General features: G+C 43.9%; 1 protein-coding gene across 1 annotated transcript in view; it reads left to right on the top strand.

Annotated features, from left to right (window-relative positions):
• The first annotated feature begins 14,781 nt into the window (after positions 1-14,781).
• Clstn2 (calsyntenin 2) overlaps positions 14,782-26,943 on the top strand; it is a 607,199-nt gene continuing 595,037 nt past the window's right edge. Inside the window, exon 1 of the mRNA XM_052717670.1 lies at positions 14,782-15,132. Within this exon, the coding sequence (XP_052573630.1) occupies positions 15,018-15,132 (115 nt within the window). The 5' untranslated portion in view covers positions 14,782-15,017. The remainder of the gene's footprint in view (positions 15,133-26,943) is intronic.

The raw sequence follows: 26,943 nt of genomic DNA, 5'->3' as shown, positions 1-26,943 counted from the left end.
TATTTATTTTTATTTATTTTTGTGTGTGTGCTTTTTGTTTGTTTGCTTTGAATGTTACTTTAAGACTATACTTGATTGGTAATCACATCTTCTATGTCTCCCTTTACAATGGATGCAGTGGACAGCTTACAAATTCAGGAGGTTATAGTGACTCCACCTGATTTTCAGCCTATGTAGTTAGCCTTGAACCACAGGGAACAGTCATTCCAGCCCATGGTTTCATTATCAGCCAGCAGCTTCCCCTAGAACCTTCTGAGTTCTAAGGTTTCATAGCTCTCTGATCATGACCTCTGCTTATATACTGGAGGGTAGATTCCAGCAGGTCCCAGCAACACTACACCCACATCATTCTCTGCCAGCTATTGAGGCAGGTTTTGTGTTCTCTAGTGATATTTGCATTTGAGCCCTAAGAAAACTGGAAACACCCTTGAACACTATTACCAACCCAAAGGATATTGGCTGTCTCTAACATATGTTATATCTGTATGATTTATTATTCTCTTTAATGCCTATTCCATTTCCCTGATAAGCAGTACCTATATTAATTTCCTTGTTGAAATCACCATGGAGTTTGTATCTCTTTATAGACTCTTGACAATATATTTTCTAGAAATTAGATACTACTGTTCAACACTGAATGCAGTTTATTTCCTTCAAAACAGAAACTAACCTTGTTATTTTATATTGTAACTATTAACTCATATTTAGACAAATATCTATCAATACCTTTACTCCTTGTTTGTATTAGTTTCTTATCAATTATGCAAAAATTACCAATTTAGTGCTTCAAAACAAAACATGTTTATTATTTTGTAGCACTATAACTAAGATGTCCAAAATGGGTTTCCCTGGGCTTAAACCCAGGGGATAGTAGAGCTACATTTCTTTCTGGAAGTTTGCATATTGCACCAACTCATCTCAGCTTCCCCTTTTCTGTCTAAGGCAGAGGTCCCCAGGATTATGGTGCCCGCCCCAGCATTCCTTCTGGCATCTGTGATTGTTTGCCTTATGTCTTCACAAGTGCTACAAGCAAGAAGGATTTAGGTAATAAACTCTTGCATTTCCTTTTTTATCTCCAGATGGCTATATTCCATTTTAATTCTTGAGAGACATAGCTTGAAAGTCATCTTCATTCAGCATGCTGCATGGTGACTCCCACCCTTACCACGGCAAAGCCAGCATCAACTCACCCATTTGCCAGCGGTCTCTCTGGGAGCCTTTAAGATTTTTTTCTTTTTCTATTAAGTATTTGGGTTTAACTTTATGTACTTTGGTCTGGATTCAAAATCATTGCTTTATGTTGTACTTATTAGAATTTCTGTGCTTGTGACTCTGTGGTTCTCAACATTTCTAGGACATTCCTAAGAATTTTCTGCTTTTGTATACTCTGTATTGCTGTTCCTTGCTTGTGTTCTGGAATTCTGCCATTGCGAGAGTCTTCCCCATCATTCATGTACTCTGACTCTTGCATCCTTTTATTCTCATCATCTTGGCCTGAATGCTGGGTACATATTTGGGTCTATTTTTTCTCTTATGGAAAACATTTATTCTCAGCTATATAAGATTTCTTGGTTAATTTTTCCATTTGGCACTTTTTTTTCAACAAACACTTTTATTTCTAAAGTTTTTTTCTATTGTGTGTGTATATATACATACGTGTGTGTGTGTGTGTGTGTGTGTGTGTGTGTGTGTGTGTGTGTGTGTGTGTGTAAGGCAGAGGATAACCTTCATTGTGTATGTAGTTAGTTAAGATGAGGTCAGTGGTTGCTGGGAATGTCTTTCTGTATGTTGTGAAGGTGTTGCTCTGATTGATTGATAAATAAAACGCTGATTGGCCAGTAGCCAGGCAGGAAGTATAGTGTAGGCAGGATAAGGAGAGAGGAGAATTCTGGGAAGTGGAAGGCTGAGTCAGGAGATTCTGCCAGCCACTGCAGCCATGAGAAGATGTAAGGATACTGGTAAGCCACGAGCCACGAGGCAAGGTATAGATTTATAGAAATGGGTTAATTTAAGATATAAGAACTAGATAGCAAGAAGCCTGCCACGGCCATACACTTTATAAGTAATATAAGTCTCTGTGTTGTTTACTTGGGTCTGAGCAGCTGTGGGCCCAAGGGGGGACTTGAGAAATCTCCAGCTACAAGTGGTGTATGATGGGCTCCTAATTCAACAGGACTGATTCTCTAGTGAGATAGTCACGTTGAAGACTACTAGATGGAGAAAACTCGTTTATGAAGGGGCAGGCAGAGACTGGGGCAAATTGGCCACGTAAGCCAAGTGACATCTGGAACCACCTGAATGAGAAGAGGCTTTGAAGAGAGCATGGTAAAACCATCACCTTGACCTAGGACTTTCAGCCTCCAGTGTTGTGGCAGAATAGATGTCTAGTGCTCTTGACCAGCCAGGGTCTGGCACTTTGTCACACCAGTGCTGTGACTCTCATTTGCTATTGCTCATTCGGTTTTAGGAGCATTTATGTGATGTTCTCTAAATGTTGTATTAGGGTATTCTTAATAAGCATGCCTGGATATTCCCAGCATTCTTCATTTTCACCACCATCCACTGCTATTAAACCTTTACAGCTTTTCTAATTTGGCAAGTGTGATGTGATATGTTCATGGTTTGAATTTCTATTTCCCCAGTGACCCATGATATTTAACATCCATTTTTGTTGTTTATTGCCATTTAGATTTTACTAGATTAAAAGTAAATTTTCCTTATTTTCTTAATTGTTTATTTTTTTTCTTAAGGATTCCTAGAATTCTTTATAAATTCTCAGACCAATTCTTCGTCACAGTTGTAGATACTAATCTTCACCCAGTGGTGTTATGTTTCACTTTACTTTTAGCATCAAAATGAATACAGGCTCTTAATCTCAATGTACTGAATATATCAACATTCTTTTCAATAATTCATGTATTTTGTTGCTTGTTTAAGAAAATTTTCCCTATCTTTATTACAAAAATGTTCTCCTAAAATTTCTCTAAAGATTTACACTTAAGCTTTCCTTCCATCTTATATTCTTTAACTTACCATTGACTAAGTGGTCCTTCATATTTCTCCCTTGTCATCTAAGTACACTTTAAGATTCTATGTATGTTCCATCTATTTCTTGGCTCACTGTTATGCTTCATTTCTCTGTCATTCAGTGATATTTTACAATCATAACTACTGTTATTCATTTTCCAATGTCATAAGTCAAATGAGCACCAGAAAACACCAGCCTCTCTCCTTTCTGAGGTGCACTCAGGTCATTATTTTTCAGTAATGCTTCAGCATCTTCTATAAGCACTGGGTAGTGTTTTCACCATTCTTCAGTTCTGAAGGCTTTTTATTTTTTGTTTTTACTTTCCCTGTGGATTATTAACCACTCATACATGTCCCCCCATTCCAAATTGTGTCTATAATTTAAAATAATTCTTGTTGTTAATTGTGTTTTAGTAAATTGTATTAAAATATTAACTACATGATATATGATACTTTGGTATGTCTTGAGACTTGCTTTGCAAATCTTCAGCTGATGCTTGACAATCAAGTCATATCTCCTCTAAGAGTTAATTGCTGCATTTAAGTTCATCATTAGAGAGAAATTCTAAGAGTAGTGTTCAGATTCCCTCTAGCCTTACTAAATTGTATTGGTTTGACCTACAGATTGAAAAACTAAAGTTTGATAATGATGCTTATTATAATTTTTCAATTGGTTTTTTATGATGTATTTTTGTTTTATACATTTTGAGATTATGTTATTAAGTATAAGAAAAGCATAGAACTACTATGCCTTCCCAACAAATTGAAATTGTACTTTTATATAGTAATCATCATTTTTAATAGTTTTTTTTTGCCTTAAATTTTATTTTATCTAGAAATGAAATGCAGCACTTAAGATGTATATATGTGTATATGTGTGTTTCCATATAGGTGTGTGTACCATATATGTACATGATATGCATAAAATATACATATAAATATGTACACTACCATATTATAAATTTCAACTTTTTGTGTACTTTAGTTTATAAGTGTATCACTTATAAACAGCTTAAGGAAGCATTAAAATTTGTTTCTAATCTCTATAATTAATTCACTAGCTTAGTCATTTTCTATTTAGCAATAGTGTATTTGAGTTTATCACTTTAATATACTGTGTTCTAACCAATCTTCCCTCTGTGTGCTTTTATAAAAATATTTTTGAATTTTTATTTATGTGTGTGAATGCGTGTGTGTGTGTGTGTGTGTGTGTGTGTGTGTGTGTGTGTGTGTGTGTGCGCGTGCGCGTGTGTGTGTGCAGGTGCCTATGATAGCCACAAGAGGGCATTATATCCCTTTGAGCTGGTGTTACAGGTGGGTTGTGAGCTTCTGATAGGGGTGCTGGTAAGGAAACGCTGGTGCTCTGCAAGAGCAGCAAGCACTCTTACCCTCTGAGCCATCTCTCAGGCACCGGAATGTTTTATCTCTGTTCCTCAACTATTGTTTATTGCAGTGGTTCTCAATCTGTCACGATCCCTTGGAGGGTTGAAGGACCTTTTTATAGGGGTCACCTAAGACTATCAGAAAACACAGATATTTACAATGCCATTCATAACAGCAGTAAAATTAGAGTTATGAAGTAACAACAAAAATAATTTTATAGTTGAAGGGGGGGTTACCACCACAACATCAGGAACTGTATTAAAGGGTCACAGCATTAGGAAGTTGAGAATCACTGCTTTTTTGGATGAAAGACGTTTTCTTCTGTTTCTTTTCTTGGTAAGTTTTTGCAAGTGAAGCCATTTTGATTCTTCACCCTCAACCTAAAAAAGTACACTCGTTTGTTTGTTTGTTTATTAGGTTGGGGGTGTAGGCTCACATGCCATGGTACCCACATGATGGCGCAGTATGGGGGCCAGAAAGCAACCTCCGAGAGTCTCTTCTCTTCTTCAACCATGTGCATCCTGCGCATCAAATCCGTGCCATCGGGCTTGGCAGCAAGCGCCTTTCCCCACTAAGCCATCTCACAGGCCCAGTCTCACAGTTTTCATAAGAAGACTTCCATGAACAATGTTGACAAGTGATTGGTGTCTCTGCTTTTGGACAACACACCAAATTAGCATATTTTTGACCCCTCCATTCTAGTTTCCACGAGATTTCTGTCTGGTATTTTACTGCTATTGTATATGCACATCACTCAAAGCACTCATTATCTTAACTATTATGTTTAGAATATTTAGATCTTGTTCTGATCTTTTCACACATTATCTTCAGTAACTTCATTTACCTTGAAGTTTCCTTCCATGCAGGTGCCTGATGGCTGTAAATAAGCATTGGCTATCTGAAAAAAATGTATATCACAATCACTTTTTAACAAAAGTCTGACTACTAGATAATTTGTTAATTATCCTGTTCAAAGAACCTGTTCAAAAAACTTTGATGATAGAAGTATCTGATCAGCTTCTCTAAACGGTTTAAAGGAAGCCCCAATCTTTGTTTGCAAAGTACAAACATTCATGTTCATGTATGTGAAGTGTATCACATAAATCCTCAACATTCTCACCACTGTTTGTGTAGCTGCTTTTGGAGCATGCCATGACACTGTTCTTTCTAAACAGCTGCAGGATGAAATCAACCTTCAGATCAGTTTGAAGGAAATGCATTTAGGTTGGACTTAGGAAGTCTGATTTAAGAGTATTTGTTTTCCAACTCAAAAAAAAAAAAAAAAAAAAAAACCCTCTGCTAATGATGTCAGCTCCCAGTGTTAATTGCTAGCAGACTAGAGCAGGAATGGAACCACACACTGCCATTTAGTCATGGCATCGGGTTTACAGCCTTCTCCAATTCCTCCACTGGCAAATACCTACCATTCATCATGTGCTGTCCACTCCACACTGCTTTTGACATTCCCAGATGTTACAGAACATCGTAGGAAGGTGATATAATATATCCTTTCCCTTTGGGCACATGATTCACTACCCATAACCATGCCAACCTGGAAAAGAAATCCTTAAATACTGAGAAATTGAAAGACATAAAATTTTAAAATTACTTAGGTGAAATGGTTTCCTTGGAGTGCTCTTGCAGGCCAGCTTGTCACCCTCAGACAGGGCCTGAAGAGCAGACGCAGACAGCCTCTTTCTTTGAGCTAGGAAGGAGAATATATGCTTGTGGCCTCACTCTCTTACAAGGGACCTTCCTGATGAGTAGACAGCAAGTCCTGACTCCCAGCACAGTTGGCCCCAGGCATCTTAAGCACCGGTTTTTGGATATTTATGACTTTGCTTTCCACCAAGACTCAAGAGATCTAGAGTCTAGCCCAGACTATGTGACCTCCAACCAGTAATGCAACATTTTTGCTTCAATATCTCTAAGCAGAAAATGAAAGCACCACTCACACTGTCTACTCTTCAAAATGCTGCCTTCTCCAGTACCTGCTCCCAGGCCCAATGAAAGAATCTGTTAGTATCACACTCAACCCGTGAGGAAATAGGAATTCTAGACATTTGTAAGAACAACGTCCATTTAAGTGGATGTATAACAGACTGTTAGGAATAATAGAGAAAAATCACGAGTGATAGAGAAAAATGTAAAGGCAAAACATTCTTTCATTCACTCATTCACCAAATGGCATTGCATTCCTGCGCTGGGGTATGTGGGTCTTTCCTCTCCTCCACTGCTTTCTACTGGGGTAATACTGGAAACTAACGAGGAAAGACACAAGGGTGAGTGAATTCAGAGGAACAAGGAGCGGTTCAGATGATTCAAAGACAGGATGCTAGAAAGTGCCTGGGTGACTTCTGGACAGGTGTCATTTCCAAAAACCTCTGAATGCCGTGTGGTGATATGAAGGAAGCACCATCCCAAGATGTAGTTTAAAGCTAAGGAAGGACTAAAGCTCAAAGGACCAAAGGTCAGTGATGAGAGAGTGGCTGGGGAAGCTGGCAGGAGCTGGTCCAGGAGGGTTTTGTGAGTTGGATGGAAAGATCTTTTATGTGAGGTGTGATGGGGAGGTGGCAGAGGTTTTGATTAGTGGCAGGCCTGAGTCGTTTTTGTGGGAGGAAAGCGAGAGATGATGTACTGTGTGGATTCATTAGCAGGACCGCCCTGGCAAAGCTTTAGACAGAGGCTTTAACAGCTTGCTTCCCCACAATACTGGTCACTAGGAATCTGAGATCAAGGTATCTATAGGCTTGGCTTCTTCTAAGATCTCTCTGGCTCAGAAGTCACAATCTTCTCTATGTCTTCCTGTGCCCTTCCCTGTTACGTATAACTACAGTATTTCTTATGAGTCCAGTCAAATTGGATCAAGATTCACCCCAGTTAACTTATCCACCTCTTTAAAGACCCTGTTTTCAAAAGCAGTCACCTGAAGTACTGAGGATTAAGACTCCAACATACAAATTTGAGGTGCACAATCCAGGCCATAGCAGTAGACCATGTAATCTAAGCAAGGTGCAGCAGAAAGATTGGTGTGGTCTCCATTGGTCAATAGTGAAGACATGGGCCTGGGTGGAGCAGAGAACACTGGTGATGGAGTTAGTGTCAGGTTATCAATGGACACGGAGGTCAGCCTGGCCAAAGCCTTGCATTCTGAATACGAAACTTCAGTTTTCTGCTTATAAGCATAAATGGGGCCTTGGGGGGAGTGTCTCGGCAGTAATCAAGAGCTAGATTTTGATGGCAGAGCAGCTGGTTATAGGAGTGATGAGTGAAAGGAAGGGGTGGGGATGTAGCTTAGGTACGTCCAAGCCCTTAGGGGCAGTAAAGGAAGAAAATAAGAAGGAATGGAAGGAACATGCCCAGGGAAGTACAGCCGGCACTGACAGAAATAAGGGAGAGAGAGGACACCAACCTGAGAAGCTGTAAGAGGCCTGCTAACAACTGCCCTGCTAAACTTGTACTGAGATTATAATATGGTGAATCAAGGCCACACACCTACCTTGCGTCTGTCCAAGCCCCACACCTACAGTGAAGGGGAGGAAGGAAACATTGCTTCAAAGGGTTAGGAAAACATTTTAAGTCACACAACTCAGTTCAAATCTCAGCTCCTTCATGTACAGAAGGTGCCACAACCTGCATGGCTTTGAGATCGTCCTGACTGGGGATGAAGAAATGTGCAGAAAAGCTGGGTTTGGGTGGGTCGTGTACTCTGATGGAGAAGCACCAGCAGCCTAGAAACTCTGCAAGTTGATTATATACTAATGAATGAGGAGGCAGGGCAGTGAATCTCAGTAGGTATCAGTCCCAGGCTACAGTCCCATCCTGATGGAGGAAGCTGGGGGCTGATGCTTTCTGTGCACATTATTGACAGTCTGACCTGGGGAAGGTCTTGCTCTTGCCATGGGTCCTTGACATGTGACAGTGATCATGTCAAAAATACATATTCACTCAGGACTTCATTAATTCCCCACATGAAGGTTCCTTAATCTCTTGGTGCAGGTCACATAATACCTTTAAGCTTTAAATGTCCTAGGTGTCTATTGGAAATGAGAAGTCTCTTTTTCAGTCTTTTGCTGATTTCAGTGAGGTAGAATGTGCTGTGCCTGCTTCATAGTTGGTAGTGAATAAAGGATGGGTTTCTTTAACATCCCTTGATAGCACAGGACACTTGAATGACAGACTGGCTAGATTTAGGTACTCTCACAGGTGGTGCAGGCCGGTGCATCCATGACAGTACTGGCACAGATGCTGGTGGTGCCAGGACTAGTGTGGTCCCACGTGTGTTCACACCCATCTGCATTTTACCTGTATAGAAATACCGCATGATGAAGAAAGAGTCAGTGTAAGCTCCTGGCAACCTACATAACACTGACCACCACAATTACCAATGGTTGAATTTACTGGGTCCCTGCCCTATAGCAGAAGGAGGACTTGGCTGCTTGCTTTTCATTTAGCTCTGAAAGCAAGCAGGCGTCCTTGGTCTCCATTTGCAGAAAAGGAAACTGAGGTACAAATGGTAAGGATATTTCTCTGGAGATACCCAGAAGAAAACATTTAAACTGTGGGTACAACCTCAGGCCGTCTGTCTGAGTCTAGAAGTTACTTTCTTTCTTATCCCTAAGCTCCGCTGATTCAATTTTAAAAATGTATTCCATTGCTTTACCTCTGCAAGTCTCAACATTTGAACTACCCAAAAAGGCTACTTACACTTGACTTGCCCAGCACATTTCTTTCCTACCAGTATTTATGGTAGGAAAAAATGAGAATAAAGATGTTCTCATTATTCTTGATGTATATTAAACCATCCCAAATCTTAATAGTATATGCAACCATTTGATTGTACTACTGAATTCTGTGACCATGAATTGGGTCAAGATTGAGTGGAAATAACTTGACCTTGTTCTGCAGTACCTGAGGCTATATCTGGAAAGATCCAAATATCTGGAGTCGGGGTGAATCCTGGGGATATGGTTATTTTACAGCTAGCAAATAGATTATCTGGAGGTTCTGAGATGACTCAAATATTGGATATAACTCAGACTATCAATCTTACATCATGAAGCCTTTTCACATGTCTGCAATGCCCCAACATAGTGGTCTCAGGTAGCCGGACTTCTCACATGGAAGCCCAACCTTCATACATAAGCCTCCTAACAAACAAGGCAGAAACTATTATGATTGACACTGAGAAGTCACATAATGTCATGTACTAAAATCAGTGTTCAGATTCAAAGGAAGGAGGCAGAGATTCTATCTGACAATGGAAGAAGTGTTGCTGGATTTTATGGCTGTTTTCACAGAGACTACCCCAGGATGCACACACACACACACACACACACACACACACACACACACACACACACACACACACACACACACAGTGTTTAGGAATAATGTCTCACTGTAATGAATGACATCTATTTTTCTTTTCTTTTTTTTTTTTTTTTGATCAGGGCGTTCTTCCTTGCTAAGCATAAAACAGCAATGCCCAAACAGCACTGGACATGAACTGGATTAGGCTGTGAACAAGCATTCCTTATTTTTGCTTAAAAAGAAATACATAGACTTAAAAACAGAAACAAACCCAACCCAAACTGCTGTGCCCAGTCACTGACTGGAGTGACTTGGGAATGAAGAAAGGACAGACACACAGACCCATGTACAGAAAATCTGGGGTCAGGTGTGTCACTCTGGTGGACTACTCAAAACCCTAGTACCTCAGCATGTTATGTACAGCAAAGGGAAGGAGTTAGCCATTCTATTTAGCAGGTGTCGACAGGCAGCAGGCTCAGGCTGTAGACATGGGAGGAGGAAGCCACAGGTGCTAGACTTTTTTTTCACACGCTACCAACATTTGACTCAGACCAGAGGAAGAAGGCTTTGCCATCCCTCTGAGCCTCACCCTGCCTGGTGGTGGTGGTCGAGAGGCTTTGCCATTCCCATGGGTCTGAGGTGTAGGTCCTTGACATGGCTGTGCCCATGCCAACAGTATATATTCACTCAGGACTTCATCCTTTCTTTACACATTTCCTCAAGGCTTCCTAGGCCCCCAACACAAAACCTACCAACCAACCAACCAACCAACCAACCAAACAAACAAACAAACAAATTCCTATCGCATCAGTAGCATCTGTCCTTGTATCAGCTTCTTCAGAGCAATGTGGAAAGCTCAGTAATATGCTTAGTTGCTCCAGGGCCACAGAGCCCCCCATTTTATCTGCAGAAATGGGGTTGGGGAAATATATGCAGTTCTAGTTTTTCAAACATCGGTTTTCCACCCTTTCTTTCCAAGTTAAGTACTCTTAGTTGAATTAAATGTGGGCCATGTAGAAAGTTTCCATTTAATTTTCCTTTTTAAAAAAAAATAAGTTTCTATAAGTAGGTATAATTTATTTATTTTCTTCATTTATTCAGTTTAAATTATTCAGGGGCTGTGTTTGGGGCCTTAATTGGGCAAAGCATTAATGACCTGGTGAAAATGAGAGAGAACTGCTGTGTTTATTGTGAGATCTGTTCCTGTTAGATTCTATTTTCTGGAACAGAGGAGTTATTTCTTTATTAAAACTATTGACCCAGATGAATTGCCCGAGATTCACTATTGCCTTGCAGGTGGGTCTCTGGACTTGAGGCTTTTGGCAGCCAAGGCCTTATGTCATCCTGCTCATGAAATTTTGAGTGAGGCCTTTAAAAGAACAAGAGTGAGTCAAGGATAAGGAGTGTGGCCTCAACAAACTCTGAGATGCGTATCACCACTTTGACGATAATTGGTTATTTAAATAGTCATTATTCAGAGGTGATGAAGGATAATGATTTAAAAAGTCAAACCCCAAAGCTACCTTTTCTGATCTGAACCTATTTTTTCATTGCTTATATGTCCCCTGAGCCTCTCCCCGAAACCATCACATATGGGGGAAAGATGGGATGTGGAATTAGGCAGATGTGAATTGAAATTTTGCACAATGATGTGAATGTTGGTAAGTTATTCAAACTTTGGGAGGTAGAAATCCGATCACAATAAAATCAGAAATAGCAACTGCTGTTGCAAGAATTAAAGGACCCATGAAATATACGACCCCCATTACCCAGCCTAGCACTGGGAGAATGGGATCCATTGTCTGCTGGGTTGCTTGATGCAAACCTTGTATCTGGAGTGGCCCAGTGGAAGTGCACAGCACAGTGGTGTGCTGTACAAACGGCATGGCTGGAAGCTCTTGGGATCGGAGTACTTTTAAGATAAATTTTCTTACTTTCATTTATTCTAACCCATGTCATTTTGTCTTTCCCTCACCCAAGCAAGCCAAAACATGGTTGTAATGGGCATTTCAGAGACTTGGAAAGTAGGTAAAGAAGGAGACATTTTTGTATTTATTAAACATTGACCATGAGCAGCATATTGAGCATCTCATATTCATTTTTCACGTCTTGTACTGACCTTATGCAGTGGATGTAGTATTGCTTAATCAATTACTCTCAAACACAGTGACTTAATGGAACAGCTATTTATATTTCTCAACTGTCAGACTTGGCTGATCTTGCCTGAGCTTGCTCATGTCGACTTGTGGATCATTTTTTTTTTTTTTTTTGAGCTGAGGATCGAACCCAGGGCCTTGTGCTTGCTAGGCAAGCACTCTACCACTGAGCTAAATCCCCAACCCGACTTGTGGATCATTTGTGCTGACCAGGTTAGAGTGGCATTGGCTGGCTGGGACAGCTCTGCCCTGTGTTGGTCTCTGACTCTCCTGCAGGTTCAGCATGAGTTTCTTCTCTTGGAAATGGCAGGAGTCCAAGAAAGAGAAAAAAGTCATGCATGCTACTGTTCTGGCCAAAGCAAACCACACAGCCAAGCTCAGAGTCAGAACAGGAGAGCACCATCACAGGAAACAGCTCCAGAGAGGCATGAGTAAACAGCTTGTTTAGTGGAAACACATGAACTGTGGACCAATAGCTGAGGAGCTCCCACGGTACTGGACTAGGCCCTGGATAATCGAGACAGTTGTTGAGCTTGAACCGTTTAGGGGGCCCCAGGCAGTGGGACCAGGACCTGTCCCTAGTGCATGAACCGGATTTTTGGAGCCTAGTGCCTATGGTGGGACACTTTGCACAGCCTTGGTGCAGGGAGGAGGGGCTTGGATCTGCCTCAACTGAATGTACCAGGCTCTGTTGACTCCCCAGGGGAGACTTTGCCTTGGAGGAGGTGGGAATGGGGGGTGGACTGGGGGAGAAGGCTGGGGGGTGGGAGGAGGGAGGACAGGGGATGAATCTGTGGTTGATATGTAAAATGAATAGAAAATCTCTTAATTAAAAAAGGAGATAAATAAATAAATAAATAAATAAATAAATAAATAAATAAATAAAGCTCCTGCAGCACTGGATGTAGCAAAATGTTCTTACCCTCCTTCATAAGGAGGTGAGATGGATGGCAGCTATGCTGTGCCTGTTTGTAAGCATCTTATCCCTACTTACTGTATTTCTCTGTAGTGTTCTTTCCTGGCCATTTCCTGCTTGGGGATGTTTTGTAATTAGTTCTATGTTCTACTTCTTCTCATTTGTTTGGTCTGAGTTTGGAACTTCATGTCAAATATTTGGGACCAGTTGATTTGTTAACAAGAGTCAGTATAAGGACCTTGAGGGATATCGTTTAGTCAGTAAGGAAGTTCTTATTCAAGTAAACAAGGGGAGTAAATACCAGCTGGATTGGATGGTGCACACACAAAAGAAAACTAGGCAAATTTACATTTCTCATTCACTGGCTTCTCCGACTCCATGGTCAGCATCCACCTCTGCAGGTCACCCTTTCTGGATTATGACCCTTTAAATCTGAGGAGGGCGAAGTCTTGATGCTGGCCTGACACTTGCTGGCTTGGGTAAGGGAGCGACCTAACTTTCCTAAACCCCCATTTCCTCCTATAGGAAATGAGAAAAAACAAAAACAATAAAAACCCCAGGTGTTGCTTTGTGGACTAAAGGGGGCCTTCAGACGAAGAGCATCTCATGCTCTGAGCTCCCCGCAGCTACCAGTGTTTGCAGCTGTTCACAAGCACCTCTTGTTACCTCAAATGTTGAAGTGTTAGCTTTCACCACCACAGGGCCGCAGGTGTGCAGCCAGGACCGCACAAGGAGGCTGGGCAGCAGAAGGCTCTTAATGCATTTTATGGCTTGGTTGTGTAGTCTAAAGCACACTTATTAATTATGAGATGCTGCTTAGTCACTGTTTCAATAGACACATTTGGCTAATTGATTTGTATAGGCTCACATCGAGCAACATAAAGAATGTGCAGGACCATAACACGTGGACTCTAACTGCTTCCACCCCCTTCGTTGGCTTCTCAGAGAGGGACATGTCCTTCACTGCCCAACCCAGTATTCAGTTTGCTTAGTGCTCAGGAAATGTCTTGAATGAATGATGAACAAAGGAATAATTTTGTTTGTTTCTGTGTTTTTCTATTTACCTCATATCTCAACTACATATGACCCTTGAGTTGTGAGAAAATAGCACTTCTGTGGAAATACAGCCAGTGATTTATTCTGAGCCATTAGTTGATTTTGCTGGGAAAGGTCTTGGTCCTTTTGAAGCCTGAGTGTGGTTGAGAGTGTGGAGAACAGTATGAGCCCCACCTCTGGGGTGGTGGTGTTCCCTGGCCTGAGATCTTAGAAGGCATGTCATCCAAAGACATACTCTTAAGGAGGCAGTGACAATGTAAAGGTGGCAACTTTTGGCGGGGGGGGGGGGGGGGGGGGGGGGGGGGGGGGGGCGGGGGGGGGGGAGTTTAAGTGTGGTTCCCACTGCAGATTGAAGGTTGCTTTTCTGACTTAGCTAGTCCCAGACTCAAGCACTGGCTGAGATGGCGCAGAGCCCAGGCATGGCCAAGCAGGTCCTAGGCGATCTCTGCCCTACACCTCCTAGAGGCACTAGCGCTTTGCAGCTCTAGCGAGCGCCTGGCGCCCTCCCCAGACCAGGCGGCATAGAGCGTCCATCCCTAGACCTGAGCCAAAGGCTGGGCCCGCAGAGACAGCATCCTGTCCCCTCTGCGAGGAGGTCGGTTCAAAGGGCGCATCAGGATAGGGTCGCCTGCATCTCTACAGAAGATCCTCAGGCCGCGGAGGACCACTTTGTGGAGGAGCTCAGGGTACCTCGAAGCTGCAGTTTGGAGAGCCGCAGAGGGGCACGCCAGGCCCTAAGGCTCCCTGGAGCCTCCCTCTAGGGAGCCAGCGCCTGACAGAGGGGATCACGCGAGTGCGCGGCATTGGGGATGGCTGTGGAAAGTTGGGGGCCGGAGCTGCGAGGCGGGGGAGCTCGCAACCCCGCGCCAATGTCCGCGTCTCATGAATATGCACGAGCCACCTCCCTCCCTCCGTGACGTCACGGGCCGTCCCGGGGTGAGCGCCGGAGCCGCTCCGGGTCCGCGCCAGTGAGTGCTGCTGTTGCCGGCGAGCGAGCGGCGCGGCTGAGGGCAGCGGAGGCCGAGGGTGAGGGCGGCGGCGGCGACAGTAGCGCACCCAGCAGCGACAGCGAGGCGGCCGGCGGCGGGCACCGGCGGACACCGGCAGGCGAGGCCGGTGCGGGCGGTAGCGGCGGCGGCGGCTCGGTGGCGGCTCAGGCGGCGAGGATGCTGCCGGGGAGGCTGTGCTTGGTGCCGCTCCTGCTGGCGCTGGGCGTGGGGAGCGGCGGCGGCAGTGGCGACGGCGGGGACAGCCGGCGGCGCCGCCTCCTCGCGGCGAAAGGTGGGTGCTGGGGAAGTTTCTTCCTCTCCAGGAGGGAGGCAGGCAGGGCGGGCTCGAGGGTGCAGACCGCGGACTTCCGCGGGCATCACCCACCCTTTCTTGTGGCTGCTTCGGCTTCTGCGCGCACGGTCCCCGAAGTCAGCGCCCTTAGCTGGGGACCCAAGAGGTTTTCCGGCCCAATCTCTGGGCGGGGTCCTGGCGCCAAGGAGAAGGCGAGGTCTATGGAGTGCCGAGAACTTTGGGGGCCCTATGTGCTGGGGTGGGATCATCGCGGGCTCGACTCAGGGATGCTTGGAGCGGGGCCCCGTATGGGTGCTGTACGGGGGCTGGGGGTGGGGGAGGCAGGTGTCTGTCTGCTCCTGTCCTGGGGGCAAGAACCAGAGGCGTCTTCAGAGGAGCGAGCCAAGCTGGACTCCAGCTTGGGGATGGCTTGGGAACTTGTAGGCTTCTAAAAGCCTTGCCTGCACCCGGGCGCTCCGCAGGCTCCGCAGCGCGGGCTCTGGCTCCTCTGGGAACGCACACCCTCATGATGGGCAGAGTCCCGAAGAAGCGCGGGATGTGATGGTCCCTACTGCCGCTCAGCTCACACTCTGCTTTTCTCCGGAGGTCCGAGTCTCCGAGCCCGGAGATCCTCTCTGGTCTTTTTAATTGATCTTGACCTCTCCAACCCTCCAAGATTCTCATGAACGCTGGCGCTATCAGGGGGAGCCTAGAAGCAGGCGAGCCCCAGACTTTGACAGCTGCCTGGGAGCGCAGGGAGCAGCGCAGGCTGGAGAGCCGGCGTCTGGAGGTCGGGTCTGGAACAGAAGGTCACGCGGCAGCGGGAGGTTGGGAGGCATTGAAAGAGCAGGGTTGGGGTGGATGGTGGTGGTCTCTGGCGAGGCTCTGGCTCATTTCAGGATGGAGCGCTCGGCTTAACTGGTAACTTGTTGATTCTTTGCGCTGTTGATGAGAAGGGCGTGCGTTTGATTTCTGCCAGGAGAAGGTGAGGGATATGTAGTCCTTGTAATCCTGCCTGGCGATATTTTGAAGGCACAGGGTTTGTCCTTGTTGGAAAAAGACTCACAACTAGAGAGAGCCCGATTTAGAGGTTTGCTAGCAGGGCAGGGGAGGAGCGCACAGCAGACTGGATCTCTCTGGAGACTGGGGAGTTGGGGAAGCAGGCCATTCACCTTGTCTGGGCTTTGAGAACTGCCCCGCCTGTCATTTGCAAGTGATAAATTTGAAACGGGAGGTATTTCTATTCTTTTTAATTCATTAATTTTTGGTGACCTAATATGAAAAAGTTTTATACACAAGTGTCCTTTTAACATTCACCCCCTTCCCATTCCTTAACAAGGAGTTTCTTCTTTGAAAAGACAGAGAAAGACCATCACGAAAATGGTTTTTAAAAAGTGTTATGGTACCAGTACTCGGGAGGCAGAGCCAGGCGGATCTCTGTGAGTTTGAGGCCAGCCTGGGCTACCAAGTGAGTTCCAGGAGAGGTGCAAAGCTACACAGAGAAACCCTGTCTCGAAAAACCAAAAAAAAAAAAAAAAAAAAAAAAAAAGTGTTATGGTAAAGGTGTTTGTATGAAGGGACCAATGCTGTTGTTCTGATGAAATAATAATAATAATAATAAAAACAACGAATGTCCAAATGGTTTGCTCTTCTTCCAGTACAGACACATTGGTAGGCAGGCCGATTTCTTTCTTCCAATGTTATCTATCACTTGTTGCAGAGTAAGTGGCGTATTTATAAGCACTTTGTACAAAGAGGGAGCTCACAGTGTAATTTGGGAAGAGAACTTGTGTGTAACACGTTGCTGAGTTGTTTGGTGAGAATGGGAAATCAGAGGCTAGGGAAAGAAAGTAAATCAACAATGCAGGATTCCATTGATCTAGATTATGTGAATATATAATACATTATATATCTTAGTTTTATATATATCTTCGTTATTAAATATAACATTATGTATAATAACGAAGATATATATATATATATTATGTATAATAGCTAAGATCCTTCATTTTCACTTAGAACATATCCATTTCATGGTTAGAGCCAAGCCATTTGTCCTTCTGCTGTAAAAGTTTATTGGTCCTGAGAATGGGAGCCACTCTCTGAATTCTCCTTGTTGTTCCTCTTCCAACCACTAGGGGGATGCAAAGAGCACCATTTGCTATTTATTATTTATTTATTTTGCGACAAGTAACATTTGGTCACAGAGGACACATTTATTATAACAGTTTAGTTGATATTTACAGGGCAGACAATCTTATTTCAATGCACTTGGAGTTTACATTTCTAAATCATATAATCACTGAGGAATATTTGGGAGGGACAATAAAACTGTGTTTTTTTTGTGTGTAACGCATCCTGCCTCTGACATTGCTGTTTTTAAGATTCCTATCATTTCTATTCCCATCATCAAAAAAGAGAATACCCAGGAGGGCCTGTGAGAGAGACTGGACAGGGAGATAGCTTTCTTTCTCTATGTACTTCGAGTGCACAGGTAGAAAAAAGACAAACTGGAAGCATGCATGAAGCTGCCTAGCTGAGTTGTGCACACCCTCTGAGTTGTACTACACACCCTCTGAGCTGTCCTGCACACCCTCTGGACAGCTGTTTACAAGTGCTGTCTTGGCCGTGGATCCCTGTGAGATAGTGTGTCTGTACAGCGATGTGTTCTGCCTTCCTATTCCTTGCGTCTTGCTGCAGAGGAGGGACCCAGAAACTGACAACTGTTGGGGTTTTTCACAAAATATTGAGCCCTTGAGTGCAACCATGTTCCAGTGTCAGAAATAATACAGTGACAGGGCAGTCAGAACCTGCTTCTTAACCCTCCTATGCCTAGGATAGGTTAAAAAACAAAACAAAACAAACAAAAAACAAACCCTTCTCAGATTCCTTGAAAAGACCAGGTTATAGATATCGGAAACTATACTAGAGAAAGGCACAACTTTTCCAAGAGAGAGACAATGAACTCCAGACAGACACCTGAAGCGTTATATAATAAAATGCCAGTAGTCTCCCAACCTCAAGGGCTCAGTATACGTTCTCTTTCTAGTTGCCAGACTCCTGGCAGAGAAGTCATTCAGTACAGTCCTTGAATATAGACCATCAGTACTACAGTTTCACCTAGTGAGCATGTAAGCAGGCCTGTGTATGAGGTGGGGAATCAGAACTTGCTTTTATCCGTGGAAACCAGTGTTCTGGCTCAAGGAAGCAGTCTCATCCTTTCATCCACAGACTCAAAACCACCTTTGAATACTGCACAATGTTATACATTGCAGTACCTGTCTTGAAGGGTGATGTGGACTCCTGTGGTGATAGCTCTTAGGGGTTTAATAGAGTTACTTGTGTCTCAATACAAAGGCTCAAACATTTCTCAGCATTAAATTAGAGTATACACTGACCTGCAGGTATTCCGAGTTACCTCTGGTCCTGTGGTTAGAAGGCCTTCCTCAGCTTGATTCTCATTATTACCCAAACATGGTCAGATGTGGGCATGTTCTCTAGGAACCTTCCTGGGCTGCCTTCTCTCCCAGAAAGTCATGCCTCTGCCTCAGGCATGCCAGTGTTTCCTTGCCTGATTCCAGGCTGATCTGTGGGCCCCCAGGGCTCTGCTGTCTTGCTTGGGTTGACCTTCAGTTGTGAGATGAGCAGCCAACAGTGTCTGGCTTAGTGTATGCACCTGCATGCAATCCTGGCTGGTATCCATTTTTTTTTGACATAGACATTTTAGATTTTTCTCCCATCCTGTAAAGTATAATTTGTGTTTAGTTGCCAGAGAAACTTGAATCTTGGCCCTATTACTCTGTCATTAGATGATATTAGGCATCCCTTGAGCCTTGGTTTCCACATCTATAAAGTGGGGATACAGAGACCTCTTTTGCAAGGTGTTGTCAGAATAGTATTCAGAAAGCTTCTATCTGAGATCGTGGTGTAAAAGACACTAAAACAAAACAAAAAACAGAAACCAGTAACTGATTGTCTGCTGTGGGATGTTCTGTATGTCAAGTGTATTGCTGATTGGTCAATAAATAAATCACTGATTGGCCAGTGGCCAGGTAGGAAGTATAGGCGGGACAAGGAGGAGAATAAAGCTGGGAAGTGGAAGGCTGAGTGAGAGACACTGCCAGCCGCCACGATGACAAACAGCATGTGAAGATGCCGGTAAGCCACGAGCCATGTGGCAAGGTATAGATTAATGGAAATGGATTAATTTAAGCTGTAAGAAAAGTTAGCAAGAAGCCTGCCACGGCCATACAGTTTGTAACCAATATAAGTCTCTGTGTTTACTTGGTCGGGTCTGAGCGGCTGTGGGACTGGCAGGTGAGAGAGATTTGTCCTGACTGTGAGCCAGGCAGGAAAACTCTAGCTACAATTGTCAATCCTCTTAACACCTGGACCTAATAGGGTCTAAGACCTGAAGCTTCCCTTTTCTGACTTCTTTGAAATCGAATAGCTTTGTCCAATCAGCTCAAACTTGATTCTCTCTGTCTCTCGGTCTTTCAGTTTCTCTTTGTATGAAGAAGTGCATGTGTGAGCAAATGCCACGTACACCAACACACGTGCACATACACACATTTGGTGTAAGTTGTGAAACCACCTGCTTCTTTCCCTGCTCTGTGAGTGCCTTTGAAACCACTTTTCATCCCTAACGGACAGCCGGAAACTTAATGCAGAGTCGGCTGAGAGTAAAGCTTGGCAGTGTGTTGTAGGCACATAAATAAGCAAGTGTGTCTCCATGCACAAGCACCAGAGAGGTGGGAGGTGCTGGTCCCTGGAGCAGGAGCTCATGTGGCATGCTTTGGGTTGTAAAAACAGATCATCTGCCGGGCTGCTACTTGCCTCCCAGCTTGCTGTCCTAGACGGCAGATAAGTGTCCCCTTTCATCAGTGACATTCACAGCACTTGAGAGGATTTGTATTGGTGGATGAAGGTGACCCAAACTAGGATGGCCAAAAGACAGCCTGAGACTCGCTGTTGTTTTCTTCTTCACTGCTTAGCTCAGTGCTAATCGGACCCTGTGGAAATCGTTCCATCGGAAAATTAGGTTTGAAGAAAGGGCCATGGGGAGGGCTTGGAAGTCGCTGGACTGAAGCCACACTGGCACTGTGTAGAAGAGAGGATGGAGCTGTGGGGAAGACACAGCTAGAGTGGACAGAAGGCAGAAAAATGCCTGTGACGGGAGTTAGAATCATCCTGACACACCATGGCCGCTGTTTATTAGCCTGATCAGCAAGGATGGTGGCTGGCCTCCATCTTCTGATCTGAGGCGAATCAAGACAATAAAGCCAGCTCCGAAATAAGAGGTAGATTATGCATGGAGCCCCCACGGTCGGGTAAGAAGGGAGGGAATTGCCAAGGTTAGGAGAAGTGGAAGCTTTGTGGAGAAAATGAAAGGGGTCTTGATGGGTGATTAGGGACTGGGTAAATGGGTAGGGGTGGGGACAGGACAGGTAAATGCAAAGTGGTAAGAATGCCCTTGATTGATGGACTGACAAAATCAGCACTGACTCCACAGCCTGCACACAGTCTCTGGAACTGATAGAAGAGTGCAGGTTTATTGAAAGCATGCCACCTTCTAGAGACACTACCTTAAAGCGACTGTCACAATTTGACCCTCGTGGAAACCCTAAGAGCAGGAATCAGAAGCCCAGAAGCTCCAAGAAGGAATAGAACTTGTTCAGGGTCTCACAGATGTGGCAGAACTGAAATTCCCAACCCAGAACAGTATGGCCACATGGATTCCCTGCTCAGGTAGCCTCACTTAGCTGAGTGATTTGATACGACCTTGAGGGAGGCCCTGAGGGAGGTCAGAGAGGCTCCATGGGATCCAAAGCTACTGACTTTCTTTCTGAGAATCCTTTGAAATTGCTGAAGGATTCTGGTTTAGTGGAAGCTTCGCTCTTAGCCCCCCTTCTTGATTTGGAGTGAGCCTGTTTGTCTTCTTTCCCCAAAGCCCTCCCAGCTTTGTGTGTCTCACCTCAAGAAGAGAAGGCAGCTAGCTAGTTATTGGACCACTTTTTACCAAGGGTGCAACTGCCCTTCGGAAGGACCTGGGCTTCTCTTTAAAGTGCCCAGAGTTTCTGATGCAGACAGTGCTTCACTATACTGCCCTGCTTCTCCTGATCATCTGTCTGGTGGGGCTTTGTTCTCCCATGATTCACCTGCTCCTTTTTTCTTTTTTCCCTTCAAGTGCATACCATCTTCCTGTTTCCATGGAAGACTTCGAATCCCTAAAGGGGATCACCCCTTTAAAACTGTTGGTAAGCTCTGTGTTCAAGAGTGTGCCTCTCATAGCGCTTTGAAGTCCTCTAAGAGTCAACCCATGCACTCAGGTCACTTCCTGATTTTGGCCTGGTCATTGCTCTACCAACTTACAGCCTCTGCTTTGTAGGGGTTTAAAATACCCAACCCTGCAGGTGGATCAGGGCATTAAGCACACACCTTAAGATGTGTGAAGGAGTCCGACCTTGAAGATGCAGCTTTAAATTGCACTTGGAGTCTGCAGACACTGTTCTCACCAAGTCTGAGAATGTTTCATCAGCTAGAAATTTGACTTATTTCTTTGGAGTCATTGCATTGAATTGTCATGTGAAAATTGTCAATTTAAAATAAAAGCACATTGTTTTTGTGTCTTCTGCCACCCTCTTGCCACAACGATGTCTGTTTTATTATGTGGTTAAATAAATATGCAGCCTTCACTCAAGTCTGATTAGAAAATCATCATGTGGTGTTAGAGAACGGCCTTGGTTTTCAATTCTCGTGCTCTGGATTCACGGATGACCTAGGAGGGTCTCTGGGCTCAGATCCTCTGGGCATCTGGTTTTCTATAGGCAGGAGGGATTCCATGGTGCCTACATCCTGTACCTCAAAAGTTTCAGGTATCCAGGTAGACAGTTCTGCATGTCCTTTGAAGGGATAAAGTAGCTAAGAAAATAAAGTGATCATGTTTAAGAAATTTGTTTTGAGACCTTGGGACTCCAAACCCCCAAACAAAGCCTTAGATCATTCTACATTCATCTTGTCTGTTAATTATATTTTCTGAAGTTTGAATTTAGTGAAGAGTCCCTCCCCAGCTCTTTGATGCATGTGCAACACTGGTGATGGTCCCCATGGTTATTCACTGAATCCAGCAGTGCCAAGCCCAGAATTTTCAGTCAAATACCAGCAAAACTGTTAATGTCAAACTGATGTGTCCATTTTCCAGTTTGCATGGATAACTGCATTGCAGCAAATTAATTAAAACAGATAAATGTTAATCTAATGTATGTCTTCTTGTAATTAATGAACTATAACCATTACAGGAGCATTTGATTTATTATCTTCATTTATAAAATGTTGAGTTTTCCTATAAAATTAGATATAGTAATAGGAGAAGCTGACCCATATATAGCATTAGGAAAAATAATCACATTTCTATAAATTAATCACTCTCTAAAAGAATATAGTTCATTAACACCACGAACTGAAAGTGTTGGATGTAAATTAGATTAACCTTTTTAGTGACACTTCCATTTATATTGTGCATTCTCCTCAAACTTAAAGCACTTTACATATATTAATTCAATTAACCCTCCTGAGACCCTTGATAAGTAAGTACATATATCAAAGTTGGAAAGGAGTAGAAAGGAAACCCTTCAAAAATATTGAAGTCCCAGCCTTAGGATGTGTTATTTATGATTCCTTTGGACAGCAGTTTCTCTGGACTTACAGAGCTTGAGAACATGGGTAGGTATTCACGATTTCTCACTCCCGCTGCCAGGAACCACTTAGCACCCTATATCTGAAGCCAGAGACACTTCTGCCTCGTTCCCAGGCCAAATGTTGCAAAGAAACTTCTGGTTTATTGAGTAAGGTATACCCTATCAACTCTAGGTTTGGCCAGGGACAGGTTCTGTTCAAATGGATGCAGGTAGATAGCTTTGGGCCCTGTGTGAACATCCAGAGGGTCATCTTTTTTTGGCAGGCTACTGATTCTCTGTCATTCCCCGTACTTGGCCATCTGGATTCAGAGGATGGACTATTGATCAAGACATTGAGAGGTTCGTGGAGAAGGAGGAGCTGGTGGAGGCTTAACTTTCATGTTCCAGGTTTCTCCTTCAGTCTGTCCTGGGGAGAGATTTCCATTCATCCCTTCAACTGCTGGGAGGAAGCAGAGGAGCCACTGCTCCCATTGAACTGCACACGTGTTTCTCAGCAAATGCGGATTGAGTGGAAAGCTGGGTCTCAAGCTATAGCCTGCCACTAGCATTCTCCCATCTTCCATGGGGTTCATAGTGTTTGCAAGTTTTTCTGTCGTAGAGGCTCCTGAAGACAGATAAGCTGATGGAGAGAGGAAGGGAATGGAGCATTTTGTTGTTTAGAAGCTTTTGAATATTCATGGAGGGGGGAACCAAGCATTTCCCCAGCTTGAGTGCATATGGGTTTGGTGACAGCTCATTTCTCCAACTTTCTTTGTACCTTCAGGTTCTCAGACCTAAACAGCACTTTCTCAGGGATGGGCTCAGACCATAGTCCACAAGCCTTCTTGCCTCTTTGGAATGCAGTAAGTCTCATCTGATGGCCTGCCTTGTACCAATGGCGCCAAACCTGAGAGAATGACTAACCTAAAAGGATAGATCACTCACGACTAGACATGAAGTTAAGGGGAGAGGGAACAATTTTGGATTGTGGAGGATTCTTCTTCCATGCATCTGAAGTTAGAAAATTCACTGATTTTGGTCCTTTCAGACAACGTGCATGGACAGATGAAGCCCATAGGGTCAGTCCCAGGGTCTCACTTCATCTTTCCCGACTTCAGATTGCCCCCTGGCTTCTCCTCTCTATGCCACCATCTGGGAGAGATGGTAAATTAGGTTTTGGAGCCAAGAGCTGAAAGCCAAGCAACTTCTCAGGAAGCTCACGGGCTGCTAGAAAAGGGGCAAATGCTGCATTTGCAGTACATGGCATTTTCAGAGTTTTATTTACATTTCCTTTTTGGTATTTTTTGCTTGTGGCAATGTGGGTTCTCATTTAGAACAGAAAAGGAGGCTAAGATCATTCATAATCAAAGTGAAAGAATGCTATAACTAAGGCCTGGTGCATCTGCCTGGCTTCCTTTTTATTGTTCATATTGTTTTTCAAAAGGGAAACCAATTATTTATGCTTTATTGCAGCATCAGCAGCAATGTCGGGATGGCCATGTCTTGATTACTAATTTTAGACTTAGATTTAGGACATTTTAGTGTACCCTCCTTTTAATTAGAAGCAGTGAACAAAGCTTGTTTTTAATTACACTTCTATCCTTTCCCCCTTTGAACAATCCCCTGCCTCATCTCTACTCTTGTCTTCCAGAAGTTTAATTGCAGCTCCCCTGGGATAATTCTCCTTGGGAGGGTAATGAGAGCCAGAGAGGGGCCCATAATCTTTCTATGAAGGTGTAGCTTTTCCTGGAAATTCCCTCTTAGGAATCCCAAGTCTCACCATTTTGTCCCTGAAGTGTACCATAGGCTGCACAATTATTGCCTCAACGTTCAATATTTCTCCATTCCCACCCTCCCTATCCTGCACCATATCTGCCTGCACCAACTACTTCAGAATCTCTTCTCATCTTTGGTTGCACCAAGGGCTGCTTCCTGGAAGCCACTCCCTAACACACCACACCAATAATGACTGGAATTATCATTGTGATAGCTTTATGATGGGTTTTCTCAGTCAACTGGACAATGTGAATAAAGGCATTTTCTGAATATGTGGCATGTTCACCGAACAGAACAAGTCAGTCTTACCAAAGACAGGGTTTTGCTATGAGCATTGTCTTCACACCACATCACTTGGCTCACACTTTCAGTTACAAGGCCTCCTAATGGGAAATTTGGCGTTGCCATGATCTGGACCCAAGTCTACCAGACATTGGCATCCTCATGCTCTACTTCATCTCATCAGGAGGCAAACATCTCTGACCTTGACAATTGGTAATGGCACATGATACCCGTTCCATCTTTCTGTCTTTGGGGGTGTGCATTTTACATGGTAATGCTGTAGCTGCATGGCAGACTATCTGGGATGGTGTAGGTGGACATATACGCAGACAGGTGTCTGTTGTGTTTAAACCACACTCGGACCTGCCTCAACTGAAAGTACCAGGCTCTGCTGACTCCCCATGAGAGACTTTGCCTTGGAGGAGGTGGGAATGGGGGGTGGGTTGGGAGGGAAGGCTAGGGAGCAGGAGGAGGGAGGAGAGAGGAATCTGTGGTTGGTATATAAAATGAATAGAAAAATCTTTTAATAAAAAAAACCCCACACTCAAGTAATAGCAGCTTCTATGCCCAAATATTGGGACCCATCCCGAGGTCTTTGGGACACATCTTCTATTATCTAAAATAGGTTGGCAGTGGCTGGCTGCCTGTCCTTAGGAACAAGGCTCTTGCCCATGCTGAATGCCAATTGTGGGGGATCTTAAGTATCTTTTCAGAGCTGTGTCCCGATAGAAGAAAATCTTGTCTTAGAAGTTTCTGTGCCTATGGGAGAGTACAGATGCCATCCTTTTCTGAACCAAGGCAGTTTCTGGAAACTTTGAAGCACAGGGCTTGGCTTCTGTGGAGCTCTCAGCACTTCCTCCTCCACACAGCAGCCTGTAGAACCCTGGTCCTCAGCATCTGTCATTCGGTGTGTGAACTTAAGTGTCTTCTGTAAATTAACCGCCGGTGAAGTCATGTCATCCTGAGCCCCACCTCGTTCTTTGTGGTACAGAACAGCATATACTACCAAAGAGCATTGCCTGTCACGCTCTGGTGAGAATTGAGTTGTAACTATCTACCACTGCAGATCTGATGTTCTCCCATGTCGCCCCCTGAATCCTCCTTGTTCCCATCAGCATTCTATTAATCCCCTGACTGTACAAATCCTAAGTGGATAAAGTGCGCCTGCTTTCCAAACAGATCGTTAGAAACGATTTGCAATTTGTAATATCGGATGCACATGTACATAGAAGCAAGGATGAGGTTCTTAATTGGAAAAGCTTTGTTATCAATTAAAGGGGGATGGCCACTTGCAATGAGGCCTGTGAATTTCTAAGCCCATGGCTTGGGCATCAGAGAGCAGAGGGAGGTGCTGATTTCTGACTGAGCTTTCCAGGTTGTATATATAGTCCACAGAAATGCACAAATGGGAATCTCTCTGAAGCCAGAACATTTACTTTGGGATCTGAGGAAATGCTAGTTCAAGTCTGAGCATTAATGCATGACTTTATGCACAGGGAAATACTACTTTTCTCAATCAAATCAAAGCCCAGAAGTTCTGAGGCTGGCATTAGGAGGGATTTCTTCTAGAGGACAGTATCTAGGGTGTGGACTATGATATGTGGCTTGTCGTGGAGGGTAGATTCCTGGTAGCCATGATTTTGCCCATGAAATTCCCTTTCTCCTAGATGTTAGACTTGTTCTCTAGTTAATCCTACTATTCCCCATGTGGGCTAGGTCCAGGCCCATCCAGGACACTTCTCTTTCCACAGCTCTGGAAACATGGAAATAGCATTGCCCTGGTGATATCAAGGCTGGAGTACTGATGGAGCAGACTTTACTAATTTTAGAGTGTATAGAAGGAAGTAAGCAGAAAGGATCTTAGAACCAAGAGTCTCTTTTTTTACCACACGTATTTTTGTAGTGACACCATTATCCTGAAATGAAATTTACAGACACTTAAAAAATATATAATTCAACAAGTCAATATAATGCCTAAGCTGATGTTTTTGTTGTTTTTTACTCTTTTTGGGGGCCCACTACCCAGCTCCCAAATAAATCACACATGGAGGTTTATTCTTACTTATGAATGCCCATC

This window comes from Peromyscus californicus, unplaced genomic scaffold (genome assembly GCF_007827085.1).
Source record: "Peromyscus californicus insignis strain IS unplaced genomic scaffold, ASM782708v3 Scaffold_11__1_contigs__length_118956290, whole genome shotgun sequence".
Classification (NCBI taxonomy): Eukaryota; Metazoa; Chordata; class Mammalia; order Rodentia; family Cricetidae; genus Peromyscus; species Peromyscus californicus.
Note: the sequence above shows the minus strand (reverse complement) of the source record. Positions and strands in the feature narration are given on the sequence as shown.